The 27,397-nt window shown below is 44.4% G+C and overlaps 1 protein-coding gene across 2 annotated transcripts in view; it reads left to right on the top strand.

Moving 5' to 3' along the window:
- The window catches only part of wasf1 (WASP family member 1), a 60,208-nt gene that overhangs the window by 12,329 nt on the left and 20,482 nt on the right, over positions 1–27,397 (top strand). For both annotated transcript variants that reach the window (XM_084560071.1, XM_084560070.1), the window contains exons 2-4: positions 12,355–12,509; positions 14,182–14,316; positions 23,646–23,799. In XM_084560071.1, the coding sequence (XP_084416197.1) occupies positions 12,377–12,509; positions 14,182–14,316; positions 23,646–23,799 (422 nt within the window). In that variant the 5' untranslated portion in view covers positions 12,355–12,376. The remainder of the gene's footprint in view (positions 1–12,354; positions 12,510–14,181; positions 14,317–23,645; positions 23,800–27,397) is intronic.

Here is a 27,397-nt window from a genome sequence, read left to right as displayed (position 1 = left end):
GACTTTGAGACTGCACGTTTGTTTACGCAGTAGATTTTATTTTGTGTGCTACGCTGTGCAGCATGTTCCAGACCGGCTTCTGACACCCATTAGAAAAGACTCTAGCGAGCTGAGTGCAGCCGGATCAGTCAAGAACTCGATCAAACCCGCACTTGGTGTCATCCCGGTGATTAGGCCTGCTGTTCTGTACCAACTGGCGCCGCCTCAGGCCTCCCCTCAGCAAGGGCACCTTCACTAACCATCACTATCCTGGCTCGTGGGCAGTTCGTTCCCGGCGCCATCTCTCTTGCACAGACTGCGAAAACGCACACAAACTCAAGAGACTGCTCCACGAGAAGTTTGCACAGCTGCCCTCGCCGCCGCCGGACGGGTCTGGTCTATCCCGCAAATCCTCCCTGCCTCCTCCTCCTCCTCCTCTCTCCTTTTTCTCTCCTCTTCACACAGCCGCTGCTCGGTCGCTGCCAAGCCCCGCTGAGTTCACTGAATGGTTGTGAATGTGTTGTTAAATCTCTTGTTGTGGTGTGATTTACCCCGCTCCATCAACAACGGGGTGGGTTCACATAATACGGGCAGCTCGTCTCATACCTAGTTTCTGGTTTGAGGCTTGTGGGAGATTTGGTTGTCGAAGTAAAAAAAGCAAAAAAACAAATGGAAGTTCTGCTTTTTTTGTAAATGGAATACAATAAAACATTCATTCTCTGACCATGAGGTACTTTTAGACGTTTCATGCTTTGCACCTAGAGCTACATATATACTCCATACAGTATAGAGGGAACAATAAAGTGATCTGCATGAAAAGGTGAGCGCTCAAAGGGCACAGAAAGGACAAAGCGGGGTGACATCTCTCGTGATTCATGTCACTTTACGCTCAAGAGAATAACTGCTTTTGACACGTTCTCCTCTGGGACATTTACTGCAGCCGGATGAATGTGAAACCAGTGCATCACGGTGCATCGTGCGGTATTGAATCACACCACCTACTGTGTCACAATATATTGAAAACATTGCTGTATTGATGATATATTAGCTCGTACTCCGCGGCAGATATCCCCTTTTATTTGTTAACCTGCCTCTTTGCTGCCTGTGGACTCTGGCATTGATCTCAGTGAGAGAAGATGATCTCTCTCTCTCTCTCTCTCCCTTTTCCCCTGATGCCTCCCACATTGCTTTTTTGTCTTTCTTTACTGTGCCTTAAGATGTTCTCTTTTCACTTTTTCTAAATCCACGTCCTATATCTCTTTATCTCTCTGGACAAAAGCTCGGAAACGTTTTTTTTTTTTTTGACATGCAACAGAAGCTAAAGGTCCTTTTGACATTTGAAATGGTCATTTTTATGTATAAATACATGACATATACATATACACACCTGTACTACCTGTGGTATTGTGTATATTTAGGTTTCTTTGAGGGGAAAATACCCTTCATTAACGAAAAATAGCATGGATCTGCTGACCATAAGCACTGTGTGCTCCCAACAAGGCAATAAGGTGTGAACAAAGACATGTTCCATAGCAGCAACTGTCAGTTGTGAGAAATTTGGTTGTTGCTTAGAACCCATAAAAGAAAATGAGTTCCCAGTGTTCTATTTAAAAGAAAAGAAAAAGACTTTACAGAGTCATCGTGCCAATAAGGAATGTGACAAACATAGGACAAGACGAGAATAACCCTTGGTCCAGCAATAGGTCCAGCAACAACTGGGTTCCAGAACTTTAGAAGGAATCTGCTTTACTCAACCTTTGAAAGGTTCTCAGTCATCCAGGTCACGTTATATCCAAATAAAACCCTCGTTTCAACCAGTAATGAAGCTTCTAACACTGGTTTAGAGTGTACATTAGTCACTGCAAGGGGAATTTTAATGCGTGACTAATGTTGGTGACAGGAAACCACTGTACCTCAGGACGCCTTTAACCCCTTTATAGGGCACTCATTGAAATACTTGGAAATTCACATTTTCAACCCTAGAGTGTTATTGTAGGGCACAAGATGACTCTTTTACTTTTGTGAAATTTTTCTAAATGTTTTAACTTTCATGTAGAAAATCAAGGTCAATGAAGTTACCATATACTGTATGGTTCCTTGCTCATAAGTGGTAATCAAATGTAGACATGTATTTAGACCATTAGAACATAAGTGCTGATTCAGGCACTTGTCAATATACGCATTATCACATTAGACAACATTGGGCCACTACTTTGTGGTACCTAATAAAGCAGTTACACTCGGTGTTCATGCAGAGGGGGACCTTGCAGACAGCATTTGACCTGAGAATGCTGCCTTGTTCTTCGTTGATTGGCTGGATGAAAAACACATGGCTTCTCGACCTCAATGAGGACAATTTAAGATGTGCGTGGGAGTCACCAAAAATGGCTCCTTGCCCCATAAATGGTTAAAGGAATTCATTCAACTTGGGCACAAATGTTCACTATGAATCGAACATGAACTGATGATAGTATGACCTCGGAAAACACAACGTCGCCAATAACTTAATCTGTTCATGTAAAACCTCCTTGACGAAGACCTTGATGTGTCCTTTTTCTCACAAATACAATCTCTCAAAGGTCAATTTGGTCTCACAAATCCAGTTTTTGGCCTTAACTCATCAGATCAGACGTGTTAAAAGTTCATTGAAATGCCAAAATGTTTGCCATTGTTAGTCTAATGTTGTGTTTGTGAGTGTCACAGAGTATAGTAGCGTAACTGCAGGTAAGCTGCAAAGGTCTTAAAATCATCCTGTTCCATTTTCAACCAAAACATTACTATAGAACATGCAGAGCACATTAAAACTACCTGAGTAGTTGTGTGTACATCATAACAGATGGCTTCAGTTTTACCAGTCAGTGGTAAGGTAACAAAAACAGGGCCTTCATTTGCCCCTTATGTCTTTAGTCATTCTCATGATACTCATTCTTTCACTCTGATTCTTTTTATGTTTTATTTCCTAGAAACTGGTTTAATTGACTTGACTGAACCGCACTTCTTTACGCTGGACTCCTAAACTTGCATGTGCGCTTGCTTTTTAATGATTTTCTTTTTTCTACGATTGCAATTTGTTGGCTTTTGCGCTGACAGAGGTGGCCGTGGCGGTAAAGAGTGCGTGCACGTCCTTCACGTCTGCATGAACAACAAGGGAGTTGGTGTAATGAAATTTCCCTCGCAGGCCAAACAAGCGCAGCTGCACGGTGCATGCATGCAGACATTTATTATTGAGCAGCGGGCTTTCATTATTCATACCAGTGGGTTTCTGTGCACTCAGCAGATAACTTCTTTGAGTGTGTTTGTTCATCAGACACTTTACTCATTGATGTTGGCACACAGATGCCCATGAATATTTAGTTGTGCACGTCCACAGCGGGATAAAGCGTGTTTGCTAAATGAACGTCTGAAGTGATCTAATCTCTTTGTGACAAAATACAACGTGGGCTGTGTCCAGGCACTCGCTCAGTGAAAGGGTCGTCATTGATCATGCTTTGAATGTAAAGATTAGCGGACAGGCGACCACTGTTGAGTCACAGGGACTTCTGTTCATTCACTCAGGCGCAGAAACTATTTTATGAATGGGAAGTTTGCTGTCGTAAGTAAGAAAAAGGCACCAATTGTGTGTTTTATTGATGCACAAACACAAAGAGTTCAATAGCTGTTTATTATCGGGCACAAAGCTCGTTATCATTTGTATCCGACTAGGAATGCACTGAAAATTTTCGTCCGAAACCCAAAAATGCACTTACAGGCCATTTTCGGCTGAAAATTGTTGCGGTCGTTGCTTGCACGGCGATAAAAGTCTGAAATTTTCCGCCCGAAAAAATGAAAATTTATCTGCGAAACAACACGGCTGAAACAGGATGTTGTGATGATGCAAGCAACAACCGCAGCAATTTTCGGTAAAATTTTTTGTCGAAAATGGCCCAAAAGCGCATTTTCATTTTTTCGGACGAAATTTTTGCCGAAAATTGTTGCGGCCGTTGCTTGCACGGCGATAAAAGTCAGAAAATTTTCGGCCGAAAAAACGGAAATTTATCACCGAAACAACACGGGCAAAACAACACGGCCGAAACAGGATGTTGTGATGATGCAAGCAACAACCGCAGCAATTTTCGGCAAAAATTTTACCGAAAATTGCTGCGGTTGTTGCTTGCATCATCACAACTTTTTCGGGGCATCCCTATATCCGACCAATAGCTGTTTTAATGGGGTTGTGATTTTGATTTGGAGTCGAGTAAAGCAGTCGGTGTTGGTCTTTCTGTTGTCGCGTGTCTGACGCAACTTGTTTACAGCTGCCAGGCAACATTATGACAGCTCAAAAAGCCAGCCAGCCAGCCAGCCAATGGATCCGTGCCATCTGAGTACCTGTGTACTGTCTGAGTGCCAACTTTCCAGGATGCTGGCTTTGATCAAAAAGATATTTATGGCCTAATGCTGAACGACATCCCCGTCTGATTGGGCCCTCTGTGCTGTCTGACACGGAAAGTGTCCACAGATGAGTTCAGGGAAGACAAACAGGAAGTAGTTTGCAACTCTGCACAGAACTGCCTTTGTTTATGCACAAGGTAGAGTACATGTCAAAAGGGATATCATGAGAAATAGTGCAGTCAGAACTCCAGAGTTGTTGAGACAAGGAAATGAGCTTATGTACCCTCATCCCCTCGCCACAAGCAGCCTGCAAAGTTTCCCACCACTAGCAAACCTAGTTAGCATAACTGCCTGAGCCCAATCTGACAGCAGTGGTGCTACTGGTGTATTTTTAGCTCGGCAACAAGAGGTCTGTGTGTGTGTGCGCATATATATGTGTGTGTTCGAGCATCACACCGGTCGGGCCTGCAAGGTTGTCATCCCACCCCTGAAGAGGTGTCGGCTTGTACAGAATTTTAATTGGAAGGAAGACATACTGGCACATGCCATGATATGTTCTGCCAACGGGATGCGCTGTGATGGGTGGTTGGGGGGGAGCAGGGGGTTGATTCGAGGTGCAGCGATGCCGGCCTGCCATTTGCATTATCGCTTTGATGAGAAACTCCGCCAGCCTTGTTGGTTGCTGTCAGAAAATTGCAGCACGTTCTCCATATTTGTGAATGCTGTTTCGTTTTATACAAGCTCACCACAAGAGACCTTTTTTTTTTTTTCCTGTGCAGAGGTTCGCACTCTGTCAGATTTGACATCCAACATTAGGGGTTTGTTTAAAGCATACCGAGTCCTCTATACTCCGCACAGCCCATGCAGTAAAGGGTTGGTGAACCCCAGGGATCTTGGGGTTCACCGACCCTTTACTGCACGGGCTGGTGAACCCCAGGGATCTTGATTAGGCCCACTTTTATCAATGATTGCAAAAATCCTTATCATTTTCGAACATCTCCATAGCCTTAGCTGGGAAGATTTAATGTTTTTAAATGGAATTAAGTAGATTTCCTGTTTGGTGTGCTAATGAGAAAGAAAATGAAAGCTCAAATAGCCTTTAAAAATTTATATCCGCCTCATTAGAATAAGGAAAAGCCAGACATGGTATTTCTTACTTCTGTAGCTCTGCAGTCGCAAGGAAAACGTCTTTTAAAGGAAACTGAAGTCCATTTGATAGATTTTGAGCTCGACAATGGACGTTTCCTTTTCTTTTTCCCCCTCTTTGTTTTCTTTGGAACATGAGCCGGTAGCTGTCCCGCACTGCAAATCTGCATCACTGATTTAAACCAGCTGCCAGTAAGCTTTGCCAGTTTGATCTCGTCTCCCTCTGCCATTGGCTGCTGTAGCTCTGCCAGCTTGCCTGATTAGATGTGTGTGTGTGTGTTTTTTATGTTTGCAGCTGTTCGTAGTTCAGACAGAAGTCCACAGTTGTGTTCTCAGAAACTGGACACATAAAGAAACGCTCAAGCCATCGTTGAGCTGCAGGATGAGAGCGGCTTTTATGAACAGAACACATTATTACTGGCTTTATTTGAACTCGCTGACCGTTACTAAATAATTCACGTGATGCACATGTGGAGCTTTTAGCAGCAGGTGAATTCTTACAAGCGGTCAAAAAATAACTTTTATGCTTTATGCTATATTTGTGACAGCGCCCTTGAAAGGTCCTAGGGTTACAGCCATCCTGTTTCCCATTCAGGACACTTTATTTTAATTCATAATTAATTAAAATGAACATTAAATCACAAGGAATTATTGAAAAGTGTGGGGAAAAAGAGGTCATATCGTTCCTGGTTTTCCATTATACTTTCATTTCGGTGAACCGGGTAGAAGCGTACCTTGTGTTATATTCTGTTTCATGGTGATCCAGTAAATCGGCGTCCGGACCATGAATTTTACATCGTTCTTTGATGATATCTCTCTTGCTTCAGAAGAGGCAGAGGACGTTTAATTTCCAACCGGCTTCCTTGCTGCTAGTTGCCTCCTTTGTGTCCCCTCTCTCTCCTTGTGATTTTCCAGATCCGCAGAGCCAATAACGGACAGCCAACTGGGGATAAACTAATTGCATCACTGCTGGATATTCGTCTTGTTTTTTTTTTCTTTTTTTAGACATGCAGATGCAATTCGTGTCTTATCTGAGCATTTGCCTTCTATTAGATTCTTGCATAATTTTCCAGCTAAACTGAAAATAAATCTGCAGGAAATGCCGGTTGCTTTGTGCGCGAGTCGAGGCGCTGGTGTGTCGGCCAAGCCCTCCAAATAAAAGCCTCTTGACCTGCTCATTCTGAGGGGCTCTGCAGCTATATTGTGTGCCAGTGTGAGTGAGTAAATACTCCATTAAGATTCATTAGAGCCTCTATTTGGACATATTGTCCAGGGTGCAATGAGCCGCACCAGTGGAGGCCCCCCTGCTCTCCTCCGGCACGTGCCGCCCCTCACGCTGCTTTACACAATGAACGAGCACTCTTTCTCTTTTTCCTCCCTCATATTGCGTCCATTCATCAAGTGCTGTTTTGAATGCGTCCCTGTGATCTTATTCCATTAATTCCTCCCTCCGCACGTTCTTCTTACCTTTTTGTTTTTTACCCCCACCCTCTTTGCCCCCGTCTCTTTTGAGATATTATAAAGTGACCAATGGCATCCCACTGCAGCCGTTGCCATGGCGATAGGTGACAGCAGGAAGCACCACCCAAGATGAATGGACCATAAAAGTAGTAGCTGAATGGTGGCGGGGGGTGGGGGGGCGGAGTAGTGTGCAGATAGGAAAGACTGGCTAGCCTGTAGGCTGGATGGAAATGTAAAGATGGAAGAGGAAGGAGGAAATCGCAGGTATGTGTAATCGTTTTTTGTGCAGTGGTGATCCCTTATGAGTTGACACTTAAATGGACTGCAGTGATGGCCTTAGTGTATTTTACTAGCATGGCACATAAATGTAGAAAGTAGAAAGAAATTGGAGTATAGGGAAACCACAGTTCTCACTCAAAGACCTGGCGACTGGCGATTGAATTAAGATAAAACCAAAAATGGATGACTATAATTTTCTGATGTTAGGTCTGCTGCTTTTTTCACAAATCTGTCTTAAATGGACCAGGAGGTCCATTAATTATTTACCGTCTTACAGGTGGCACAGTGACATTAGCACTGATGCAAGAAGGTTCTGGGTTCGAATCCATCGGACGACATATAACTTTTGTGCAATTTGTAGTCATTCGTAAGATATTTAGATCTGCGTTTATCCATATAGTGGGAGTGAATGGGGCACCGAAACGCAGCCTCTAAATAACACATTATCTGCCGCGAAACTCGTTCATTTCACCAATATTTTGTTATCGTACGCTAGTGCTATTCCCCGTTGCTACTGCTAGTTTTTTGCAACATGGCTGAATATTTTTCCGCATCTAATATTATCTGAGGTGTGGTGGAGTTTGCATGTTCTCCCCGTGTCTGCGTGGGTTCTCTCCGGCTTCCTCTCACCATCCAAAGACATGCTCGTTAGGTTAAATTCTGAATTGGCCGTAGGTGGTAGCATGTGAGTGTGAATGGTTGTCTGTCTCTCTGTGTTAGCCCTGTGATAGACTGGAGACCTGTCCAGAGTGTACCCCGCCTCTCGCTCAATGACAGCTGGGATAGGCTCCAGCAGACCCCGTGACCCTTCGCAGGACAAGCGGTTACAGAAGATGAGTGAATGAATGAATGAATGAATGGCCATGTTACACTACACCTTCCTATTAAGAATCTATTCTGCTTTCTTCAGTTTCCTTTCAGTCTTCAGTATCTCATTGGAGTGTTTCTTAAATTAACCCTTAAATGAAAATCCATTCATGAAAAAAAAAAGACCTTGACATGCGCTGATAATGACGAACATCCTGAGTTTATCCAGTGATGGAAAACTCTTCAGAGCAAAACAGTTTTCAGTGATTTCTCACTGAATGTGGCTTATTAGAAATGCGAGAAACTACATGTTATTCTGTGTCAGTTTTATAAACTTAAACGAGTTTATCGTCCTATAGTTGGTCCGTTCTTTCTCTCTGTGTCAGAGGATGATGTGTAAGCGGGAAGCCCGTGAGAAATGACTGCATTGTTCTCATGGGAATGGAGCTGTCACATATCGTCATGTCCCAGTGTGGTATGGCAACCTTAAAAGACAAATGAAGCATGTACAGTGTGTGTGGGTGGTGTATACAGCGCTTGTGCTTGCATTTGGTAAGATCTTCCTGGACTTATTTCCAATCAACGAGGCAGTAAATGTTTGCTGCAGTCATTGATCACGCAACAAACATACATATGCTCATTGAGGATTTGCCAGCACATACCTAGGAAATGGTATAACCTTGCTCGCATGTACTAGACCTACACAAAAAATCTGCTTTTGTCACATTTCTTGATCACACAGCTTCTAAACATCACAAGTTTCATTTGTAAATCTGTATTTGAGACCAGAGGAAACTGCCTGCACGCAGCATTTTAAAAGCTTCCCTGAGGAGAATCGATATCCTCACTTAACATCTATTCCTATGTGCTTTTATGTAAAGGTGCTTGGGCTGAACGTTAATTCTCTTTTGCCTATTGCTGCGTTGCTTTTGGCTCCAACGTCATCGCTTCTCCGCCATTTATGGTGCATTTGTTTTAAAAAATAAATAAATAAAGACAAAAATAAAATAAGGTTGTTAATCTTGTAAATGCGTAGGCTGCTTGACTCCCACCTCTGCCTAAAAATGGTGCTTTCTCCTCCCGTGTCATCTTTATTTTCACCGCTCGCTGGAAGTGCAATTTTCCATCATTGTTTTTGTTCCCCCTTTTAGACAAACCTATTCACAGTCCTCCTCGGGAATAAATCTCATGACGTGCTAGGTAGGTGGAAGGTTGTTAAGAGGACAACGCATTCCTTTATGGGGGAGATGAAGGGAGGAAAGAAGCCTTGATGATGGAGGAAATGAGCGAAGAGGGGAGGAGTGCAAAAAACAGTGTGAGCTTTTCTGTGTGTGTGTGTGTGTGTGTGTGTGCTTTAAAATCAGCTTTGCGGAGGAGTAAACAGTCATGATTGACTGATTACATTTTTGTTTGCTTCTCTGTTTATCGGCCTCTGCTTCACACCTGTTCCCCAGTGATATGCTGAATGTAGAAAATGCAGCCACGCTTGCTTTCCTCATAAAGTGTACTGATGAAAGGTAAACAAGCGCCTTATTGATTTGCGATATATTCAAAGTACATTGATGGGGAAGGATGTTGGCGGTTTAAAATAGAGCAGAAAGGGTACTGTGCATTATTATTTTTGTTGCTTTTTGCATTAAACTGAACGAGAGAGAAATAATTAACCTGGTTCTGTCCTTAGAAAGCTATTCCATTTGTTTGTTTCTGAGTTTAACAGCTTTTCCAAGTGCCAGACATTTTAATATGGTCCTCCCAATATACATGTTAAAGGGGAACTACTGTTTTTTACAACCTGGACCTTATTTCTGGCATAAGATACGATCGTTTACTCACCCATATAACTTTTGTGTAATTTGTATTCCTTCGGGAGATATTTAGATTTGTGTATATCCATATAGTGGGAGTGACTGGGACACCGAAACGCAGCCTCTAAATAACGCATTATCTGCCGCGAAACTCCTTCATTTCATCAATATTTTGTTATCGTACGCTAGTGCCATTCCCCGCTGAGTCCGGAGTTACCTGTATCATCATGATGATGTCATCTCTTAGCATCCTCGCACTCCTGTGACGGTCGGTTTGTTTACCTGTAATTTGCTACTGCTATGGTTCGTCCACAACCTCAGAATCGAAAAAATATTCAGCCATGTTGCAAAAAACTTACAGTAGCAACGGGGCGTAGCACTAGCGTACGATAACAAAATATTGGTGAAATGAATGAGTTTCGCGGCAGATAATGCGTTATTTAGAGGCTGCGTTTTGGTGCCCCATTCACTCCCACTATATGGATATACACAAATCTAAATATCTCCCGAAGGAATACAAATTACACAAAAGTTATATGGGTGAGTAAACGATCGTATCTTATGCCAGAAATAAGGTCCAGGTTGTAAAAAACAGTAGTTCCCCTTTAAGTATTTCTGGGCCTAGTTGTTACTTGAGGTCGTGTACACGTGTGTGAGTGATGCAGAGACTATGGGAAGTAATGGGGAAAAGGAAATATTAATCTGAAAGCGTAGAGGGCACGCCTTGTTATTTTAAAAGTGTTTTGGTTTGTGTCACTGTTAAATGACCCGCGCCCCCCTTTCAAACCACTTCAACAACTGTTTAGGACGAGGGTGCTCTCATCCTTGGCTTTTATGGTCACTAATGCCCCCATTTGAGATGCTTCGGAGATGACTCACCTCAGCGTAGCCTTTAACTGATCTCCCCCTCCCTCGCCCTTCTAACCATCCATAGCTGGGCGACATCCTAGAAAAAGTCTTTCTTGGCTTACATTTGTACAGATAAGGTGAGTAATTGTGTTTATTCCAAACGTCGCTAAGAACACAGCGGGCTATTAAAAGCACCAGACGTCAATTAAACTTTTAATCAGAGCATTAACAAGGTCTTATAGCTGTCAAGTCCAGTCAGTCAGTCCATCTGAGCACCTGATATCCACATCACTGCACATGCTTCCCCTAATTAATCACAAGTTGGCAAGAGAGACAGAGTGTTTTTAGCTTGATTAACTGGTGTTGTCATCGAGGGAGTCATGCTGGTCGATGGGTTTCTGGCCTCACCCACCTTCCAGATTTCTTTGCTCCCGGTTCCCACTTTTGTTTTCATTGCATGCTTTTATAGCGTTTAAGTTGTTTCACAATGGAATATCTCAACAGATATGGAAACGATTTGAACAAATCTGGTTCCCTGACGATGACGGGACTTTGGAGACTTATTGGATGGATTTCCATGACGTTTTAATTAGCACACATGCTTATGTCCACCTTTAGATGAACTGTTATCACTATTATGATCAGTAAATTGTCTCCTAGCACCATCGTCATCAGGTCAAAATTGGGATTTGACCGATACTTTGCTAGAAACCATGATCCTACATTGTCTCCTGCTTGCATAGCGGTGCAGAGTCTCTTACGACTTTTGCAGATAAAAAAAAGTACAGACCTCTGGAAGGGGCATGATTTTCATTTTGGTCAATTTACATTCAGGTTACTTTCTTTCCGAGGCTTCGTAGTCCAGAGTTCTGCCGTTTGCTACTAATAAATTCTGCTAAGTCGTCAAAGGTCAGGGTATGCTTTACCCTGAGTGCTCCCTTGCCTTTAGTATTCTCTTCAATCACCGATTTCTTGAATTGTATTTGGGGCACCTCTACCACTGGTGTGTGTGTGTTCCGTAGTTGATATTTGCATGTGAATTTAAAGTTTTTCAAGGTCTGACAAAAGTTGTTTTTCTTTTCTTGACCGTGTGAAAGGAGGTAATAATGAGTACAGTGAAGTATGATCTCTGCAAACAGATTCTGGTTCTGTATCACGTCTGCGTCTTCTGTGGTTTCAACCAGCTGTCCTTGTTTTTTTTTTTTTGTGTTGGTGCAAAAAAAGGAGCTTAAGCAGTCCTACGCCACAGCCTAATGCCATTAGCATGGCTGAGTGGGCAGACAAAGTGCTGAGGTATGTTTGCCAGGATGAAAAGGACAAGACACTGCTAAGTTAGGGAGACAGATCAGGCAACATGGCTCTCAGAAATGTCAAAACATTACTTCCCTGCTATTTTACTGCATTTTATATTTCTGTGAGAACTGCAGCACGTCTCAGATTCTCTGTTTGTCCTTTTTACCCTTCCACCCAGGTCACGTTCCTCTTTCTCTCTCCAATTTCTTTCCATTTCTTCTTTGCCTTCCTCTTCTCTGTATGACGCAAAATCGTCAAGGTCTGTAACAAGAATCGGCCCACTAATGAAGTTTTCTCCTCCCTTTCCTCTTCCCCCTCCGCCTTTTATATACCCGTCCCGTCTCCCTCCTCGCCCTGTCTGCTGTAGGTAGCGGCGTCGCAGCAGAAGGATGCCGCTGGTGAAGCGCACCATCGAGCCCAGGCACCTGTGCCACACGGTGCTGCCAAGGAACATCAAGAATGAGCTGGAGTGCGTGACTAACATCTCCTTGGCCAACGTCATCCGCCAGCTCAGCAGCCTCAGTGAGTAACGCAAAGACGCACATGCACAGATACGCACGCGTTTGTTTATTGACAGTGTTTGAATTTGAGTTGGTCCAAGAAAAAAATTGGAAAATTACAAATGTTTTCTCATATAAATGTGAGGATTAATACTAATACGTTTAATCCACAGAAATTTAATCACTGAAAGATGTTTCAGTGGGTTTCTGTGCTAGTTTTTTGCAAAATATTTTTCAGATTCTGAGGTTGTGGACGAACCATAGCAGTAGCAAATCACAGGTAAAAAAGGTGAGCGTGGCGCTCAGAGATGACATCATCCAGGTCAGAAGACATCATCCGGGGTCAATCTAGGATTCAACGGGGAATAGCACTAGCGTGTCATAACAAAATATTGGTGAAATGAACAAGTTTTGCGGCAGATAATGCGTTATTTAGAGGCTGCGTTTCGGTGCCCCATTCACTCCCACTATATGGATATACGCAGATCTAATTATCTCCTGAACGACTCCAAATGACACCAAAGTTATATGGGTGAGTAAACGTTGTATTTTATGCTAGAAATAAGGTCCAGGTTGGAAAAAAAACAGTAGTTCCCCTTTAAGAGTACTGCGGGACATATATGCCGTAACCTACGCATGTAGCCTACGCCGGTGCGAGTCATTTATATTTGTGCGTTCGTCAGTCTTGCTCACTCTGTAGCAACGCACCCAAACGCTAGTCGACGCTGTGTCTTTTTTGCCAGTCGGGTACATTTTTGTTTCCACCTCCTGCTTCACTTTCAACAATGGCGACTGAAACCGAAATTTCACAGAAGACAAGTCGTACAAATGTTTGTATCTTCCGAACCTCCTCAGTTAACCTTTCTTCAGTGTGGTCCATCTTCATTGATCCAAGACAATCAGTTCGAAAATTGCAGAGATGGAGAAGCAGCCGGAAATACAAAAGCGGAAACACGCTACTACCAAGCGGACCAATCACAGCTCTTGCAGCCTGCATCGCCGTGGCACGTAGTTTCTGGGGAGATGCACGTCAGCTAGCCTAAACCGCCTATCAGTTTGAAGTGTACTTTGCTTAGCACAGTTCTGAGGAAGGGTGAAAAAACCATTTCATGTCGCAACATATGGTCACGACCCATCGGCCATGACACGAATCCACTTCAATTTAAAAACGCTTCACGAATGATGTGGTGTGTGATGGTGTAAAATCACTACCCACATATTTAGCAGGACAGAAGCTGCAATGCACACTGAAGAGTGGCAAAGCCTGTTTATCTAAGCAAAAACTCATAACCTTCAGTTTAATCTGCATCATTCTTTCTTCTTTCTTGTTTTATTTGTACCTCAGTATCACAACGCTGTCTCTGGCAAAACATCTGCAGCACTCACATCTCTATCGGGGGAAGTCAGCCCGCGCCAATGGGCTCTCCCGGGATTTCCATTCACCGCTGACACGGTGTTTCTCCAGCTTTTAATATCAGTGATTGCGCAAATGTGTGATTACTGACGGAGAGGAAGAGCAGCGCTTCTAGTTTGCTGCGGTTTTTGTCATTTCAAAAGATGTACACTTGGCGTTGCAGGCTACTAAAGAGACGCTAAAGTGAAATTACCGTTACCAAACGTAATTACTGCTTTGAACAACTGAATAAACATTAGATAATTATTTTTTGACGGTTATGCATGATGTGTGTGTGCAGGTAAATATGCAGAGGACCTGTTCGGGGAGCTGTTCAACGAGGCCCACTCCTTCTCGTTCCGGGTCAACTCCCTGCAGGAGAGAGTGGACCGCCTCTCCATCAGCGTCACACAGCTGGACCCCAAAGAGGAGGAATGTGAGTGTTGTAGCTTCGCATACATAGACGCACGGCTATATTTTTCCCTTGATTTCATTCATTCATTCATGGTAACTGGTGTTAATGGCAGGAGGAGGTAGCTATGAGATCATGTCATTCTTCACTTTAGCCTCTTTCACCTTGGCCCGGAAGCTCGTTTCCCCCCGACACAGGAGATATGGGTTGTATTATTTGTGAGCACTAATAAAAACAAATGCGATAAACTGCGAGGGCTGTCAGGTGGGCCAGGTTTTCTCTCTAGAGAGAGAGAGAGAGAAAGAGTGGAGGCAGAATGACAGGGTAGTGGATGTAGTGTGGAGTGCAGTGGGTGCAAAGTTAAAAAAGAGGGAGAATCACAGCAGTATAATGCCATGCTCCAAGGCGCCGTATCGATTTCCCATGGGCTAGCAGTGTGTTTACGGCTTTGCACAATGCTACTCTAACTGTTTCCTTGTCACTGACAGAGACAGTAAAATGCTCGCTCGGTTGTACTCGCTGCTTATGGCTTTTCTGTGAATTCAAGCGGGGGCCGTGGTGTCTTTTTACAAGGCAGTGAAGTGTTTCTTAGCTTTTTGCAGAGTAAAAGGGGCCCGTTGAGGTTCAGAATCTTCCTTCTGGTCTATACTTTTGTTCCCGCCCGCCTCTGTCATAGGATCTGTCTACATTCATTGAATTACGTTCATTTTCTTATTGCCTCTCCCCTCCTCCTCCTCCTCCTCCTCCTCCTCCCATCCGCTCCCCACCCTTTATCCTCACTCGGCCCACATAGAGTAGCCGTGCTAATTGGATAATCATGAGTGATCTAATTGTGGAAGCCTGGAGTTCAGGTCTCTGCTGGTAAGTGAGTCCATGTTATCCTGCGGAGGTTGGAGGGCAAGGACTCGTGCACTGACACGCACTCTGCAGAAGATAACACATTAATATTTATCTACTTTCTAGATACACATCTGTAGGTGTACTTTGGAAAATAGCCAAGTAGCAACATGGCCAATCCTCGGCTAAAGCACACAAATACATGTGACGTTGCTGTGTTTGGACGTAGATCGTGCCCGTGGCCTTATCTCCCTTGATAAATAAGCTGGGCTGTTCCCCTTTTAGGCAAAAAGTACCGGCTTGAGAGACGGCGGATAAGAATCAGCTCGGTTGCAGTTTAAGCGCGTGCAGGCGGGGGGGAGAGTCGGAGGGGTGGAGAGTAAGAAAGATGGAAGGATAGAGGGATGGGTGCATAATACAGGGCACTGCAGCAAAAGCAGTGGAGTGTAAAAGGATTGTACCGCAGAATTTTCTGGGCCAGGTTGAAATAGCCTCCGCTGCAGGTTACGACGACTTCCTCCTCAGCTCAACTTCTCCGCGTTCATTTACAACCGAAGGAACTCGTCCCGTAAAACGGAGAAACTTACACTTCCCTTTATTTCCCATTGCTCATTAAAGGTTTGTGACGGGAAGGTAGCCTCAAAGATGGGCGCTTGCGGGAGGGGCTTCTCATAAACGCCCAAGCCCTAGCCTTTCTTTACTCCTTATATGTTCAAACACAAACCGCGGTACGAGCGGATGCTTTTAGCTTAAGCATGTGACGCGCCTTGTAATTGTCTGTGTGGGTCTGCGGTTGCCGTGAGAGGCGGCGCGAGGGAGAGGGGAATGAGTGCACGGCAGAGATGGGACCATAAATCAGGGCTGCAGAGGGATAAAGATAGGAGGGTGGTGGGGGTCGGGGGTAGGATGGAGGATGGAGTGGATCACACAATAAGTGTTTCATTGATACAGTCCTCAAAAACCCCGTCACAAGTTTCTTTGTAACTTTTAATGATCCATTAAAATATGGTCACAGACTGACTTTTTAGTCTCTGTCTGAACTCTAGGAAGCAAATTAGTGCAGGAATTATTTTTAGTATGTAACTGTTATATGCAATATTCATATCTGTACAAAGCTACAACAAATATATTAAGATGTAAGTGGGGAGAGAGGACAAAACTTAATTAGCGGACCAGTTCTTGTGGATCAGACCTTATGATCTCTAATTAAAGAACCGTTCTGCGTGACATCCATGGTTCAACATTGGAGTTTGGGGTATTTACGGTTTTGCATATAAGTGGTATCCATGATGTTCGTCTGTGAAGGTTCTCAGTCATCCAGGTGATGGTTTATACAAAAAACAAGCTGGAACAGGGGCAACTGGACTTGGATGAGTGGTGAGACGTCTTCAAGGAACCACCCAAGTTGCTTATTCGAGAGTTGGAATTTTAACAGGAGCAAGTATCTGGTCGGGCGGCACAGTGATGAGGTGGTTAGCACTGATGCCTCACAGCGAGAAGGTCCCGGGTTCGAATCCATGGGCCGACTGGGCCTTTCTGTGTGGAGTTTGCATGTTCTCCCTGTGTCTGCGTGGGTTCTCTCCGGGTACTCCGGCTTCCTCCCACCGTCCAAAGACATGCTCATTAGGTGATTCTAAATTGGCCGTAGGTGTGAGTGTGAATGGTTGTCTGTCTCTCTGTGTTAGCCCTGTGATAGACTGGAGACCTGTCCAGGGTGTACCCCGCCTCTCGCCCAACGACAGCTGGGATAGGCTCCAGCAGACCCCGCGACCCTTCACAGGAACAAGCGGTTACAGAAGATGAATGAATGATTGTATCTGCTCCTTAACTGACTCGAGAAGAAGCCACTTGCCCTTGTTTCAGCTTGCTTTTTGGAGCCATGTTTTATATTTTTCTCTGACTTGCCTCTATTTGTGTGTGCCTGTGAGTCCGCATGCTGGGATGCAGAACCCCCCCCTTGCTTCAGGTAAAATATCCAATCACTATGCGCTTACACCTACAGGTATCACCAGCATCCAAAAATCAGCAGTCCCTCTCTGATGCCTTCCTTCATACATATCCCATTGTTTCAGAGAGACAAGGGCGGTGGGGGACGCTCCTTGAAAAGTGCTTTCAACGATTTTCAGTGGTTGGAGATGTCTGTTTTTGTTCCTTCATGAAAACGCTCCATTTCCTTTACAAAGCACCCTCTTGCACATTTCGTCTTCTGCTCCAACATAATTCTGGACCTCTGTGAAACAGCAAACCGTGTAAAGCACAGAGCCTTTCTCTCTCTACAGATGGTTGGACAAGAGCGCAGTGCTACAAGTCAGTCCCCTCTAGGAAAGTCAAGAAAACAGTGTCAATCAGCGCAGTGTCCTGTCTCCTGGGGAAGGTCAGAATAATATTTTCCCACAAAAGCATCTGGATGGAAAACCAAAAAATAAAATAAATCACTCAGGCGGTCAGAGCCGATCTGTAAACCTTAACTTGTGAGTTTCTGCAATGACCCGCGTTCCTTTCCCGCCGGTGCGCGCACCTCTTAAGTGTCTTCCTCGTTATCTTTAGCTGAAACCCCAGCAATGAGTGCAGTGATTTGTGTGTATTATGTTCAAATTTGCAATCAGTCCTTGTATAAACAGCAGTGCGTGCCAAACCTTAATCAGAGGTTTAACAGTCGCCATTCAGTGCAACACAAGGCAACTTAATGAGGCTGCAAAGGCCACGCGGTTGCCTTTTGAACCGCTGATGCATCATTTGCAAACTCTGCAGAAATGTGTGACACGACACAACTAGCACAATACAATTAAGCGGAGATCATTAACTATGAGCAGGTGCAAGAGTGTTTCGACGCCCAAGAACTAAATTTAAAATTCCCTTTGCAATCCAAACAAGCCGATGAGGTAAAGAGTCACGCCGCGTATGATCCGCTACTTGAAGCAGACTGACGGGATCCTTGACGGTGACGTGAGTTATGTTGCGTCGCCCTACTACGGACACGAGGTGTAAGATGGTGGACGACAAGAAAGATGCTTGGCTGAAGGTCGGGGAGAGACGTGAGATGGAGAGATGACTAGAGCGATGTGTCTAGTGTCATTGGCGGTGCAGTGGGTGAGGTCAAAAGTACTTTATCAAATGAATTCATTCGCACACCTTGCCCCCCCCCACCCCCAACCTGGCAAGCATTTAAAGGGTATCGTCCCTCGCTCTGCCCTTTAGGCCTCCGCCTGCATCCACTCCCCCCCTTTTTCCTCTCCCCTCTAGACCCCCACGTCTCCTCTGCCTTTGTTGTCCTCCCCAGTCTTCTCTCATCTCTCTGATTGATCTCTGCTATCCCTCGATCGTGCATGGATGCTATTTGTGTGCTGTCAGGCTCTCTTCCCCCTATCACTCCAGCCAGCCAAACTAATGGCCTGTATCTCCTATTTAATGGCACCATTATATCACTGCACTGGCTGTGGGCCATTATGGAGGGCCACAAAGCCACCCCAAGAAGTCTCTCTGGGCTCTAACTGTTTCTTTATGTACTGTCTCATGCCTGTTTCTGTCTTTTCTCCAGCCGTGCTTCTGGGTCTTTCTATGCATCTGTCTGTGTTCTAATGTCTCTTCCTTGACATCTTGATCTTTCAGTGTTTGTTTTTCTCTGTTTTTGTTGAGTTTTGTCTTCGGTTGCTTGTTAACCCGACGTGCTTTCTTTCTTTCTTTCTCTGGCATCTGTTGCATCAGTTGACTTGCTCTGCCCCTTCATCTTCTCTTTGTGTTGTTGTTTTTCTCTTTTAAGCTGTGCATACTAATACTGTATCCCAATACTAATTTCAGTTGGTTATAATACGCGGTTACAGAAGATGAATTGAATTAATTAATTAATTAATTAATAATACACTGATCAGCTACATCATTAAAACCACTTATAGGAGAAGTGAATAACATTGACCATCTTGTGACAATACAATGTTCTGCTGGGAAACGTTTGGACCTGGCATTCATTCATGTGGATGTTACTTAGACATGTAGCACCCACCTAGGCCAGACCAGGCACCCCCACCCCGTAGCAATGACACTCCTTGATGGCAGCAGACATCCCCAGAAGGATGCAGCCGACACACGCACACAAAAACGTTTTAAAAACAACTCAAAAAACACGAAGAACAGCACAAGGTGTTGACCTGGCCTCCAAATTCACTAGATCCCAAACTGATCTAGTATCTGTGGGATGATCCACAGAGGCCCCTCCCCTCAACCCATAGGACCCAAAGGCCCCCACTAACAACATCTTGTTGCCAGACACCACAGGACACCCTCAGAAGGCCCATGTCCATTCTCTGATGAGCCACAACTGTTTTGGAGGCAACAAGGGAGACCTACACAATATTAGGAAGGTGGTCATAATGTTATGCCTGATCGGTGTATGCTACATGAATCTTTATTTCTTCTTGCCTACACAAGTCTGTCTGACTACAGAGCAAGGCTTACACTGCCCTGTTTACTCTCACACTGTGCAGAATTACATTTGTGATTTACGTGGTTTTGTTCAATCCTGATTTGATGAACCTCCAGATGAATGTGAGTATAAGAGAGGACAATATAAGAGACAGGAAAACTACCTTATAAACTAAAGCAGGGAAAGATGGGAAGAGGTGGGGAAAAACCTGAACCGGAGAGGGGGAAGAGTGATACAGCGTTACAGGAGGAAGTGTGCAGGAGGAGAAATATAGGGCAGCATTTGCATTGAAGTACAACAGGGGGGGAGAGCTGTGGCTGCATGCTAACAGAACAGCTCGGCCTGTGACTTGTTTTATCTACGACTGCTGCCGCTGCTGCTGCGTGTAGGACTGCAGCTCCGCGAGATAGCGGATGAAAAGACCGACGAGGAGGAGGAGGAGGAATACGATTTTCCCCGAAACTTGGAGGAAAGCTGAAGGTGTGTGAGTGACAAGAACTTCCTCACCTCTCTTTAGATGAAGTGTTTTAGACGGATGCTATCTGTCTGAGGGAAAGATATGAGGAGGGGGAGAGGGAGATAAACTGTCTGGCACCGGCTCACTGATAAGAAGCCTCACATCCCGAGATCAGAGGCTGCTGCGCCTGGTGCTGCTCAACGCGTAAGCGCACACGCGTTTTACATTTCACGGCCTCACGCCCCAGCATTAATGATTGCACCCGAGTGCCTAAACTAAACGTATGTCCAACCTGGCGTCTTAAACCCTAAAATGACCGGCCAAAAAGGTCCTCGCCTTTTAATAAGGTCCTCAATCACTTGGTTTGAATCTCACACTGGTCCTCACAAAGGTAGATGACACACACACAAACACACACACACACACATTCATTCACCGTCACGTACACTCACATTTTTCTCATTAGCTAAATGTCTTCACTAAATGGGTGTCCTCGGTAGTTCAGTTGAATCAGTGACATTTCGTAATTAGGATGTAGAAGATCATGTTAAGATATCCATCTGCTCGTGTGTGCGTGTGTGTGTGTGCGTGTGTGTGTGTCTGCATTGATTAGTGCAGTGCGTCGCTCTGAGGGCTCAGTGTTTCTTGGTAGAGCTCCATCGCCGCCTCTCTCGGCATCAAATGCATCCCGACACGGGTTTCTTCACCGGCTCCGGCTCATTTTTTTTTCGACTTCGCAGCCCCGTGATCTCTCTAAATTAAATGGGGTGCAGTAGTACCTCTTGCTAAACATCATGAAACTGACTCCCACCTGTTGTCCACAGGTTTCCTCCTGATCCTGGTACCTATTGTGCAGTGGGAGATTATTGGCAATAGCTCCTTGTGCGCCTTTACTCTGACCTTCCTGTGGAACAGCAGCAAAAAAAAAAAAAAGTAAAAAATACCCTACGGGGGTGACTCAAGCATCAAAAACACCACCACTTTAATGTTCCTTTCCCACACCTTTAACCTTTACCCTCTGTAATCTCCTCAACTTGGAGGGGGGGAAAAAAATCAACTTCTTAGATCTCGCCATTCCTCCTACTTATTCCTGACATTTCTTTGTTCTCTGATCACTGTGGGCAGTGAAATTCTCAAGCCACGCTTTTGCTCTTTCATTAAGTCGGCCCTTGTGTCGCGGTTCGTAGTGGGAGCTGAAGTTCATTCTCTTGCACTCCCTGGTACAAGAACGAGTTAAATTCTTGTCTTGTTTTTATAGATCTGGAGATCTGGAACTGCTGCGGCAGTCAGGCTGATCTCAGACACTCCTATGAGACGAGCTTATTAGAAAGAAAAGAACAACGGCCGCGTGTTAAATTGTTGCCTACACTGATCAGCCACAACATTAAAACCACTGACAGGAGATGTCAAGAACATTGACCATCTTGGGACAATCCAGTGTTCTGCTGGGAAACTTTGGGACCTGGTGGCTGTTGCTTGGGAACTACATGTAGCACCCACCTAGACCAGACCAGGCACCCCCACCCCATAGCAATGACACTCCTTGATGGCAGCAGACGCACACACACAAAAACATTGTTTAGGAACGACTCAAAAAACTGCACAAGGTGTTGACCTGGCCTCCAAATGCACTAGATCCCAAACTGATCAAGTATCTGTGGGATGATCCACAGAGGCCCCTCCCCTCAACCCATAGCACCCAAAGGACCCCCCACTAACAACATTCTGTTGCCAGACACTATGGGACACCCTCAGAAGGCCCATGTCCATTCTCTGATGAGTCACAACTGTCTTGGAGGCAACAAGGGAGACATAGGAAGGTGGTCATAATGTTATGCCTGCTTGGTGTATAAAGTGTCAATTTTTAGTTCTTGTGCCATCACATTGTGTCTCTAGCCAGCTAATGGGGGTCTTACAGGGACTACTCCTGTTTCCTGCCCTGTCTGAGTTCTAGCAGAGGTGCTTTGTTCCCAGATGTTCGAAACGACGTCCAAACTTGTAATAAGCCACAGTCATGCTTTGAACACTTAAATTAGATCTTAGAGCTTCTGACATCGGCGGATAAGAAAACAAATCTAATGCCAGTATCGGCTGCCAGCCTTTTGATCATAAGCTTTGTAGAGTCCGATTTAACCTTGGTACATTACACAGGATCACATTTAAAATCACCTGTATTAACATAGAACGGTACGCTGTCTGCAGAATGTTTTTCCTCTCCTAGCTAAACGGGCTGTTACAGTTTCTCTCTTGCGCCGCCTTTGAAGCTTAATCCGCCCTCTGGCTCCTGACAAACTCATCCCTTTTCTCTTCTCCTCTCTGCCTGTCCTTCTTGTCCCCCTTGTACCTCCTCTTCCTGTTTTATTTGAACACCGCTGAACAGTTTTACCGTTGCCCTCCCTTCGGTTCCCTTCCCTCTTCTCTCCGTTTCTTTGTCAGTATTTCTCGCGAGCGCTCCTTTCATGTCAGCCCCTGCCCTTTGTTTCGCCGTTAGTGCATCTCGATCTCCGTCTCCGTCTGTCCCCTTGCTTCCATTGCGGCGTCTCTGTTGTGTCCATATAGTTTTATTATCTCCCTCGTGCATTCTCTGGCCCGCTTTCTCTTTTCCCAGGGTGTTAGTCGCCAAATACTCCCCGATAGTGTTTGTTAATAATGATACTTAAGCGCCTCAGGTTGCTGGTTCCTCACTATCCCGTCTGTGGAAGTCATTATCCAGCTTTGTTGCTGCAACGTAGAAGCTGGTCATTTCTTGTGTCTCCCATTTTATTAAGGCAGTGGTTAAATTGTCTCTCCTCTGTTACCTTAAAGAGATCTCATTACTGGATGTCTCAGGTTATAGGGTTAGAGGTTAGCATTTGATTCGTGTGGTGTCACTGTTGTGTGTGTTGTAGAAAGACTAACAAAACAATACTTAGGCTGCCACTACTTCTCCCATCCTCCCCCGGGCACCACTAAAGTGTATTCATTTGTCACTACCTCATGTATAATTCAGATCTGGTTGCGACGCTCTGGATTTCTTCCCAAGACTTTCTGCTCAGCAGATTGAGGGTTAGCATTGGTCTCATTGTTTTTTTTTTTTTCTCCTCCTCTTCCCCTAAGCAGTTTCTCCGACCTGTTTTTCTGAAAGCTTCAACTGTGCGGCATTGATTTTCTTCTGTTATTCTTCTGCCCTCCGAAAATGTCAAGTTATTCCCGGTTAAAAAAAAAAAGAAGAGAGAAGGGCAATCATTTCCACAACTTCTGAGAGGAGACCTTAGCCTCACCTAGCCTACTTAGCTTAGTCATCATGTTTACTTTAGGAGCCTGAACCAATTAGGACAACAACGCAGCGTTAACCCACGGGAGCGGGATTAGTGCTTTATAATGGGTTTAGTGCTCCGTAATAATGATTGTGACTGATGTCGGCATCAGTTTTGATGATGATGATGAGACCGAACCAGATGTTAATTATTCTGTTCATCAGTGACATGAGAGAGAGACAGAGAGTCTGTTGTGATTATCTGAACGTCGTTTGTCCTTAAGTGATTTCTTTCTCTCTGTCATTGAAACAGTTGGCGTGTCATAATCTTCCCAAAGCTGCTGATTTAATAACGACAAGCCCTCATTTCCCCTTTTCTTCTCCGTCTGTCCATCCTTCCCCAGTGTCTCTCCAAGACATCACCATGAGGAAGGCCTTCAGGAGTTCAACAATCCAGGACCAGCAGCTGTTTGACCGCACGTCTCTGCCCGTCCCGCTGCAGGAGACCTTCCACACCTGCGAGCAGCCGCCACCCCTCAACATCCTCACGCCCTACAGGTCTGTATCCCGCGTGTTTTCACTCCCTCTACAATGCTGACGAGCACATCAGGTCCAGAGGATACACTGCATGTTAGGATATAGACTACAGTTGTACCGACTCTTCAATTAATTCTGCGTGTTACCTCCAGATTAACTAAACTGGCCACAGTTAATTATAAATAACCACAAAAAATTCAGCATTTGCAGCTTATTAAATCATTTCACCCTCAGCCGCAGCCTCAAGCGTTAAACACAAAAGTTGATGGAGCTCTCACAACTCTGACAAGTTACCCGCCTGTTGTTGGATGGTTTACCGTGCCGCTTGCAAAGGTTACACCCGGCACGTCGGTCATCTATCCACTGCGCACAGACAACTTCATTTACTTGGCGCCAATTAGTTCAGAGCTGACTGTGAGTAAATGTTGAATAAGTTGAGACATAGCAGTCTCAATTAGGTTGGGTGGCTTCAAAGTAGGCCCCTGAAAGTAATGGGATTCATGCCTTCAAGGCTACTGATGAAGCACTTCTCCCCTTATTAAAAAGTAACACTGGCGATCGTCAGACAAATGGGAATTTTGTCACATGAGAGGATTTTATCCAACCAGCTCTATAAATTGCATTATAATATGTATTAGAAGTGGTATTTTGGAAGTGGGGTGTAGTTGATTTAATTATTTCAAAGAAAACCTTGTGTTACTGACAACTGTACGTTGCTCATTAAAGGGGAACTACTGTTTTTTACAACCTGGACCTTATTTCTGGGATAATATACGATCTTTTACTCACCCATATACCTTTTGTGTCATTTGTAGTCAATCTGGAGATATTTAGATCCGCGTATATCCGTATAGTGGGAGTGACTGGGGCACCGAAACGCAGCCTCTAAATAACGCATTATTTCACCAATATTTTGTACACTAGTGCTATTCCCCGTTGTGGTTGCGCACGACGCTCATGACATCATCCAGGTCAGAAAATATCATCAGATGATGGTAACAGGTACAGTAACAAAATATTGGTGAAATGAACGAGTTTCGCGGCAGATAATGCGTAATTTAGAGGCTGCGTTTCGGTGCCCCAGTCACTCCCACTATATGGATATATGCAGATCTAAATTTAGGTGAGCCTGTTTCTAACTACCTTGACCTTTACATGTATTTCTTTTGTTTCCTCACTCTGGATGGGTGGAAAACATTAATACATTATTACATGGTATTTTATTGATAGGCACCAGGAGAAACTGCTTGCACTCCATTGCGTCAACACAAAGAGCCCAAATGGCCTTGAATTATAGCTTTTATTTGGCCCATTCGCTTGTGTTACTCTCCTTCCTACCATTATAAAAGCTTTTATTATGAAGACAGTGAAGACGCTCACAGTGACGCACCGCACACTGTGGACAGAGAAGAAACTGCGAGCCTTAGCTGTGACCTCAGATCGACGAGTTTGATTCGACGTTGGAGGAGCTTGTAGTCTTTGTGTTCTTCTAGTCACTTGAGCTTTTATGGGTCAACCGTATGGACTGATTCAGAGCGCCACGCTGCCGTACTCTACCTATACGCTAAGTGGTTGCCAAGGCAACGTTGAGATTGAGTCTGATGAGTTTGTCAAAGAAGTTGGGGGCAGATTGACCTTCCTGTCTGATGCCAAAGTCCAGCTATCGCAATGCAGTCTGCGATTTGTAGTATCAATGGTGCGTACGCAAAATACCTATCCTGCGTACGCAAAATACCTATTCCGACAGATATGAATTAGCATCTTGTAGGCCTGATACAATTGTCCCGTGGGCCAGACGTTTGGAGTTTTTAACGTGTCTGTTTTAGTGCATCTTAAGAGCATCCAGATGTATTTTTGTCTTATTATTATTAGCAAGTTTGCGGCTCTGTTGACACCACCAGCTCCTGAGTTCAAGGAGAGTGATAGAAGGAGTCATCTGAAGATGATTAATCCATAAAAAGCTCTACTGTCCAGCACTCCCTCCTCTGTATTCCATGACCTTCTCACCCTGCTGCTTTCTCGTTTCTTTTTCTCCCCCCTCCTCACTCATTCACTCACCTTTTTCCCTCCTCCATCACCTTATATTACACTTCTCCCTCTAATACTTTCTCCGTGACCAAGCCACTTGGAAAAGGTGACAGGCCAAACGCAACCTCTTTGTTTTGTGAGTGTACAGCCGCACATCGGGTGCAGATGTAGGATGTGGTAAACAACTTTTGCGTTGGCGTGTTTTTAACCTGTGGGTCTTGACATGTCTTCTTACAAGTGATACTCAGGTGGAGGTGCCGTCATCTCCGACTTCTTTCCAAGTCTCACATGAAGGCTTTGTTCAGACTGCAAGCCGGCCTGATTTGTTTCTCAGATCAGTTTTTATTTCGCGAATCAGATTGGATTTGTTTAACCAGGCGTCACCAGCCTATCTGTATGGATTACTGTGGTAACGATGTTGGTAACTATGCACCTACACTAGCGACGCTGCTTTAAACTGACTTATTCCTGTAGGTTCCTTCCAGCTTTTGCTTGTACAGAAACCTCCTGCTAAAGTGAAAGCAGTCATTTATTTTCCTCACGTACATCATCTCTGGGTTTGACGTTGTTGTGAGTGACACGTCGCAAGGTGCTTTGAATTTTGATTTGGGCATCCAGGGCATCCAGACTGAGAGCCATCTGTAGAAATCCAATTGGAATTGCATTTCAAACCACCTCCAAATATGGTTTAGATTATGCGTGGAGTTTTATTTTCGCTGTTGACACTTTCTAAAATCAATCTTGATGTGCAGCGAAAACAGATTTGGACAGATGTTATGATCACAGCCTCAACGTCTTGTTTTCATACTGACTGATGACTCATTTATTATTCGGGCAGGTTTAATGCTTCCAATAACAACTAATGGATTAGCCTTGAGCACAGGGTCCAGTGGTGTTCATGTCGATGCACATTACTATAGAGGACAGCTGCTCCGCTAGTGTGAGAGAAAGAATGGATTATTGACTGACAGTTATTAACATGAATCAATCAAAGTATAATTTCTGGATTAACAGGTTCAATAGTCCTATAAAATGTGACTTAAAATCATATATTCTGTCAGCACGAAGTCATCGATTTTTTGTTTTAGTTGGATAGTAGGCAAAAAGGAGCATTAGTACATTAAAACTATCACTGAATAAAAAAAAAAAAAAACGGTTATTATGCAACACATTCTGCTCATTTGGCATTTCATTTTTTATTTTTTTATTTTTTGCCCAGCATCCAAATGAATTTCTGTTTCACCCCCTCACATCCAGAGCGGATGTGTTCATCAGCGCCGAATGGATGATTGCGATCGTCACGGGCGATGATTTTATTCCTATGAGTCACTATTTAAAAATATATTTTTCATCTTTTCGGTTGCTTTGACGCTCATTCTCTCCCCGTCTCTCATCTTCAGTCAGTCACCCCTCGGTTCTGTTTCCTCCTCTCCCCTCTCCCTCTCCCTCACCTTCCTCTTTCCTCCTCCTGCTTTTATTTCTCAGACCCAGAGCTTCTTCTGTCTTTCCTATGCAAACGCACACCTCAAATACACAAAAAATGCCAGGGCATGATAATTTACACAAACGCTGCACGCACAGACACACACTA

Source organism: Chelon labrosus, assembly GCF_963514085.1.
Source record: "Chelon labrosus genome assembly, chromosome: 14".
NCBI classification, from domain to species: domain Eukaryota; kingdom Metazoa; phylum Chordata; class Actinopteri; order Mugiliformes; family Mugilidae; genus Chelon; species Chelon labrosus.
The sequence above is the reverse complement of the archived record's forward strand: the minus strand, read 5'-3'. Positions and strand labels throughout refer to the sequence as shown.